Source organism: Pristis pectinata, chromosome 12 (genome assembly GCF_009764475.1).
Source record: "Pristis pectinata isolate sPriPec2 chromosome 12, sPriPec2.1.pri, whole genome shotgun sequence".
Classification (NCBI taxonomy): Eukaryota; Metazoa; Chordata; class Chondrichthyes; order Rhinopristiformes; family Pristidae; genus Pristis; species Pristis pectinata.
The window spans coordinates 31,760,183-31,767,721 of NC_067416.1; the positions used below are offsets into that span (position 1 = coordinate 31,760,183).

At 43.1% G+C, this 7,539-nt stretch overlaps 1 protein-coding gene across 1 annotated transcript; it reads left to right on the forward strand.

Moving 5' to 3' along the window:
- The first annotated feature begins 1,721 nt into the window (after positions 1–1,721).
- On the forward strand, positions 1,722–3,005 carry drd6b (dopamine receptor D6b). The gene has a single exon (XM_052027751.1). The coding sequence runs from the start codon at positions 1,914–1,916 to the stop codon at positions 3,003–3,005; it is 1,092 nt and encodes a 363-aa protein (XP_051883711.1). The 5' UTR covers positions 1,722–1,913.
- The last annotated feature ends 4,534 nt before the right edge of the window (positions 3,006–7,539 follow it).

Consider the following 7,539-nt stretch of genomic DNA (forward strand, 5'->3'; position numbering starts at 1 on the left):
GGGAACTGAGATCTTGATATTACTGTGTGCGCTCTACTTTAATATACTGTAACTGTTGCTGGATTCTTTCCCAGCAAGAAGCTCAATCGGAACAGACAACCTTTCTGTGTAACGAGCTCGATCTGAATAGGTGACGTGTCCCTGTCCGTATTCACCTGCAATCGATGCAGTTGTAGAGGAATAACACTTCATGGCCGGCAGTTTTGTGTGGATCACCACTATTGTATTACTTGCGGGCGTTCATCCATTCCAAGGGGAAGGCGAGTCAATCAAACTTCAAGGACGTCCCCAAGTCAAAATAATCCATTTCAGTTTTTTACACACTGGAGATGTTGTGCCGCCCTTCGACCCACGTGTACAGGGTGAATCCCGGCTTTCGTTCACCACTGCAGCACCCGAATCCACGGTCGTCTCCTCACTCCCAACTGACCGTCTCGCATCAAATTGTGAATGAACCAAAGCCTCCTCTGGCTGAAGACTGGCCAGTCCGAAATCGCCTTCCGCATCGTCCAGTTCAGTTGATTCGGTTCGGGTGGATCTGTCAGGAGGGGACTAGTTGGATGGATATTAGCTGGTCGGTCTATGGCTGATTATTCTAAAAACACAGCAATCCTGCTATTTTTTTAATATCTAAACAATGATTGTAAAGAGAATATATATATAATAATGTTAGCCTCGGAGAGGACCTTGGCTGTAAACAGCTAACTTATTCGATACAATTGCTTAACTGAACAATTCTCTGATCAAGGGTTTTTTTTAAATTGAAATTAGTTTTCCATTCAACTGATGGATAGCAAAGCTGTTGTCTTGATTCGAAATGAGGGGTAAACCGGCATGGTCTAATACAGAGGTGGGAATGAGAGTTCATGGTCCTGAAACGGCCGATTGGTTCAACGTGTCATTTTTAGTTCACGCAATTGGCTTTCAAAGGTAAGGCAGGACGTCTGCGTCGGTGTAGTTAATATTTAAGGTTTTCATAGTATACGATGCATTTAAGCATTTAGTATAGTTAAGGTATGATACTGGTCGGTCAAGTTAACGTAGAGCGTCTAAAATAAAGCTAAGATGTTGTATGACGTGGAAACTATATATACATGTTATACATTCATTTGAACAGTCAATACAGTGTATGTATAGGACTTGATATGCAGTGTGGTTCTTTCATACTACGCGTATAGTACGGTTAATGCATTTGTAGGTAATACATAAAGACCTTCACAATGTAATGTATAGTTCCATCACAGTGTGGTTAGTAGATAGTATATATAGCATACAGCGTAGTTACAATAGATCATATAAGGTGGTTATTTTATTGTAGTTAATAATTGTTAATGCTTACTGCCTTTGCAGTGTACCAGATCAGTGAGTTTCAACTTTTTAAAACAAATAACCCCAGTATCTCGGTTTCCCAGAACTGAATATATTTCCATTCCAGAAGTACACTCCGGCCGGTATGGTGGTGGTAGAACCCAACACCCCAGGGGCGCCAGACAGATTGAACCTTGCCCATCTTTGCTGTATTGGTGGAACAGGCGATACAGGAATTCCGTCCAGAAACACATGTCTCATGCGCTTGAACAAGGCTCCCTGCGAGAGAAACCGTATGATGATTCTGAAGACCGGGGAACTGTAAGATTGCACTTGGTCTAAAACAGAAGCGGCGGGCTCCACAGAGAGTCGAGATCTCCATGGGAAACTTAACGAACCACACCAGGATCTCCGGAGTGGCGAGTTCGGAGTTGACCCTGCGGGCGGTGACCGGCTGCTTGCTTTTCCTGCTTATTCTCTCCACTCTGCTGGGAAACACCCTGGTCTGTCTGGCTGTTATCAAGTTCAGGCACCTGAGGTCGAAAGTCACAAACTTCTTCGTCATCTCGCTGGCGGTGTCCGACCTTTTCGTGGCCGTTCTGGTGATGCCCTGGAAAGCCTTGAGCCAGGTGGCTGGATATTGGCTGTTCGGTTCCTTCTGCGACACTTGGATCGCGTTCGACATCATGTGCTCGACTGCTTCCATCCTCAATCTGTGCATCATCAGCTTGGACAGGTACTGGGCCATCGCCAGCCCCTTCAGATACGAGCGGAAGATGACCCAGAGGGTGGCTTTCGTCATGATCGGGGTGGCCTGGACACTCTCCATCCTGATCTCCTTCATCCCGGTGCAGTTGAACTGGCACAGGGCAGAGGCGGACCTGCTGCAAGATTGGGAAGGCAGGCACAACAACTGTGACTCCAGCCTGAACAGGACTTATGCAATCTCCTCCTCGCTCATCAGCTTTTACATCCCGGTGGTGATCATGCTCGGAACCTACACGCGGATCTACCGCATCGCCCAGACCCAGATCCGAAGGATCTCTTCCCTGGAGAGAGCGGTGGAGCACGCCCAGAGTTGCCAAGAGCACACAGCCGATTGCCCGCACGAAGCGGCACTGAAGACCTCCTTCAAGAAAGAGACCAAGGTGCTCAAGACTCTGTCTATAATCATGGGGGTCTTTGTCTTTTGCTGGCTCCCCTTCTTCGTGCTCAACTGCATGGTCCCGTTCTGCGACCTGCAGCTCTACCGAACCACAGAGCTGCCCTGCGTCAGTGAAAGCACCTTCAACATCTTCGTGTGGTTCGGCTGGGCCAACTCGTCCCTCAACCCGGTCATCTACGCCTTCAATGCCGATTTCAGGAAGGCTTTCACCACCATCCTGGGCTGCGCTCGCTTCTGCCCCAATAACGCAGTGGAGGCTGTCAACCTCAGCAACGAACTGGTCTCCTACCACCACGACACCACTCTGCACAAGGACGCCACCGCTACCGTTGTCAACGGCGGCGCACTCCCCAACCAGCTTCCCCACTCGGTCACCGAACCCGAGGAACACGAGCTCCCCTTCGACAAGGTCTCGAACATTTCGTCGGCTCAGAGCGCCGGAGAGCGGGGAAACCTGCTGCTCCCGGGCGGGGTTCAGTATGAGTGCGAGGCAGAGATCAGTCTGGAAACCATCACCGCCCTTTACCGCTGAAGCAGTCCCAGCAGCGACGGGGCAGTCCACTGCCCACACATTAATCGGCAGATTTGACACCCACTGCGCACATTAATCATCTGAGTCTAAAGGTCACACTGCAAACCACGGGAACATCCACGTACCCATCCTGCAGTGAATGCGGTATAAATCTAATTTGGAGGGAGACCTTCTCCTCCTGGAAGAGGGATATATAACACATGGAACCGTAGTTAATCCATTGTAATTCAGCGGATTCTCTCACTTCAACTGTACTTGCAAATTCATTGACGTTATCAAGTTCAGAAAATGTCCTCAAAAATAACTAGCAATGCGGCCTGGCAGTAGGATTTCAAACATCAGCTTTCTATCGACAGTGTTTGTGGCATGGTGTACTTTCTAACTGTATCAAACATTGTAATGACTGCAATGTGCTGTGAAGTGTTCATCTGTTTTCTTTTTCCTCCTTGGTTGTGTTTTCTTTTCCTCTGCTTATTCTTCAGCATTCCCACTAGTACTCAAAAGGTCATCACTTATCTCAAACTCACCTAAAAATGTCCTCATACCATCTTCAATCAATTGTGACATGTCTTCCTTTCATTTCAAATCAACAGTCCCAATGCTGATTACGCATACTTGGATATTATGTCCAGGGCAATAAAGGAAGGACAGGAGAGCAGAACTAATTGAATAGGTCATGGAAAGGGCCAGCAGAAATATTGTGGGCTGAGTGCTCTTTTTCTCTGATACTTTCCCATTAGTACACATGCAAGGACACACACACTAATGAACACACCCATCCAACCACGCACCCTCACTCACATTCTCCTTAGCTCATGGATTAAGTAAGCAGATAATCAAGAACTATTGACGGAGCAAGAGCCTCAGAGCAGTGGCTTGTGAGCATCAAAAATGTTTTGAACATTTCTGTCTACAAGATGAAGGCTTGCAGTAGCTGTGAAGTCTGGAGTCAATTAACAGCTAACCCAACCATCACTGCTCAGCTATTCTGTGGCACATGGTCTAACTCTGTCTCCAGGTCAATTAGAGGCTACAGTTATTGTAGGTTTGTCCAGATTGCTTGTCTTGTCTGCTTGTCTCCACCCTATTCCAACATTACAAGAGATAAAAAAAGCAGCTGGAAGTACTTTCAATTATTTTGCATAACATATGTTTGAGTTTTTTTCTAACATTGCATAAAGCATCAACATATCCCATTTGGAGAATTATGACAACAAGAGTGTGATCTCAGGAATGCTCACAATTTCTTTCATACAATATCAATACATTTAATATATTTACTTGTTTTCTCTTAGTCTGCTGGCAAGGCACTAGATGCATCTGGTGAAGTGTAACAATGCAAGGGAGTAAATAACAAACAGTAAGATATTGATTGTTGTAGAGAAACAAAGGGTCCTTCGAGTTTACATCCATAAATCTTTAAAGGCAGCAGGAAAGATCAATAAGTTGGTTAAAAAGCCCTTCCCTTGTTAATTAAGACATAGAAAATAAGAACAAGGATATTATACTACACCTATAATAAATAGAAGTTAGACTATAGCTTGAGTATTGCAAACAGTTCTGCTTGCCACATTACAGGAAATGTGATTGCAGTGGAAAGAACACAGAAGGAAGCTGTGAGGATGTTGCCAGGGCTGGAAAATCATGGCAAGGAGGAAGGATTGGATAAGCTACAGCTGTTTTCTCTGGAACAGGGAAGATGGAGGGAGATTTAACTGAAGTGTATGCAATTCTGAGGGACCTAGATTGAGTTAGAAGGGTGAAAGTTCAAAGGAATTGCTGGAAGGATTGGAGGAAAAATGTTTTTCACCTAAGGGTTGTTGAGGGCTGGAATTCACTGCCTTGGATGTGTGGTGGAGGCAGAAAACCTCATTCCATTAATACACTGGATGTATACTTGAAGGATTGTGATTTGAAGGGCTAAGGACCTAGTGTTAGAAGGTAGGATCAGGCTGTGTAGCTCTTACTTGACTTGCACACATATGATAGGCTGTGGACTCCTTCTGTGCCCTAAATGTTTCATGATTCTACAATTTTACCACCCCCCACTCACCCACTCACCCTAACCAGCTGCTCCACTATTAGGAGGTGTTATTTTAATCATGTGATACCTCTGATTCTTTACAGTGCTTTCCTTTCAATAAAAGTAAATCAAGTATTTTAAAATTACTATCATCTCACTTGACTGGATGGGCTCAGCCCAAAGAAATAGACCAGTAACTCTCAGTGATCCTGTGGAGTCATTTTTCTATTATTTTGCAGCAATTCAGAATCAATGTCCAGACTGTTAAAAGTCAAAATGGCTAAATATAAACTAATTGAAAATATTCATATGCAAGGGAAGAATACTAGGCTCTTTTTTACTAGGGGAAGAATACCAGGGGACAAGAAATGATGCCTTTATATCAGTTAAAGGGGAGAAAGAAAGGAGAGGAACAATGGTTTTTAGTTTACCTTTCAGCCACTACCCAACATTATGTTTAAATTTGTCCAAGTTTAAATTTAAGCTGATCTGAAGAAATTAGAGCCAGATAGAGAGATCCTGAGCAGGATGAGAGGTGACTTGACAGAGGTGTACAAGATGATAAGAGGCATAGATCGATTGGACAGTCAGAGATTTTTTCCCAGGGTGACAATGGCTAACATGAGGGGGCATAATTTTAAGGTGATTGGAGGAAGATATAAGGGGGATGTCAGGGGTAAATTTTTTACACAGAGAGTGGTGGGTGCGTGGAACGCACTGCCGGCAGAGGTTGTGGGGGCAGATACATTAGGGATGTTTAAAAGACTCTTCGATAGACACATGAATGATAGAGAAAGGGAGGGCTATGTGGGAGGGAAGGGTTAGATTGATCTTAGAGCAGGACAAAATGTCAGCACAACATTGTGGGCCAGAGGGCCTGTACTGTGCTGTAATGTTCTGTGTTCTATGTGTTACATTGATTCTCACATATGCTGGTGAGATTCTCAGTGTGATCAGTTTTCCAGCTTCAGGTGCATGTGCTTCACTTTTGCAGGTTTTCCCTTCAGGGAATCCATTTAAAAGGGAGCGGCAGAAGAGGTGGGTGGTTGCAGCGGGCAAAGTCAAACCTATGCCAGTGCAGCATTACATGATCTGTGCACGCCTGCAAATATGAAGCCACTTTATCTGCTTAGTTACAGAGACTGAGTTTTTAGAGTATTAATTCCAATCCATACTCTATCAGCAGCAAACGTGAATGGTGGAGGATGTTGTACTTCTAGCAGGATGGGCTGGTAGTGTCAGAGGTTCAGCAGTAGCATTGAAACAATTTTCTCAGGTTTATAGCAGCTCCTTGGCACAACTGTGGTGGCAAAGTTTCACTTGCGATCTTCAGTTCCCACTGGAAATGTTAAACTGTATATTAAGAGTGCTGATCGGACCATTTGACCTGAATAAAGTATTACTGTAAATATTTACTGCCTCGATAGTATGCAATGTTTTAATACTTCTCATCTTTTAAAAATATTGGGAAGACAATGAACTTTATGATATCAATCTGTGTGCCCAGTACACAGCTGAGTGATAAGGGCGCTCAGTTTTCTAGAGAAAAGGCAGATCATTTTCAAGCATTGTAATGCCCTGATTGCTGTAATAATACAATGAGATCTGCATTCAAGGACAGCAGTTAACAGATTAAAGGATTAATTAGCTCCTGTAGGTAAGCTTCAATTTTATATCTCAGGAGATGTCAACTCTTATGGAAAAGCTCACAAGAACATTTCATTTTCAATATTTCACATTTACATGGCTTGAGCTTTTGAGTGGATCTATTCCTTAAGAAGAAAAAACATTATGATAGCATTGTGACATAAATGGAATCAGCAAATCAGTGATAATGCATGTAAGGTCATCGAAAAACTGTCAATCATTCACATGGAGTATTCATTTTGCAGGACTCATTCTACATTTTTATGTAAAGTGAAACACTGATCTGAGGAACAGCCAATTATGTCACTCTGCAGATTGTCAGTGTTGTAAATCCCAGATTTTATTGTCTGTGAGGTGCTTAAAAATAAGGATCTCTTCAGTCTGTTGTTTTTGAGTAAATTATATGCAATGAGTACTTCTGCAGTAGGTTAACAAGTTTGTCCTTTACAAGTTCAAATCTGTTAAACAATTTAGTTTAATATATTATGTTCACAGGATAATAACCTTGAGAATCTAAATACTCTTCATTTATTTTACTGCCCATTCTTGGTGGACATCAATAAAATTTGTTATTGCTTTGACCATAGGAGGTCCAGGGACTTGAAACAATATTTCTTATGCCAAAAATATCACACAGCTTACTGATACTGAAAGGTGCAGGTCTCATGGGTACAATATTGCAGTTCTGTTCACCTACCTTTAAAATAAATCAGATTGGAGATATGATGCTCAGATATTTATTACAACACATTCTTATTTTATGTCACATGCCACTGTAGGTTTGCTTTATTTTCTGAAGATGTAATTTTTTTCTTTTCTCTACTCCAAGACTTTATTATTATTTTAAAGGACCATTACAATTTT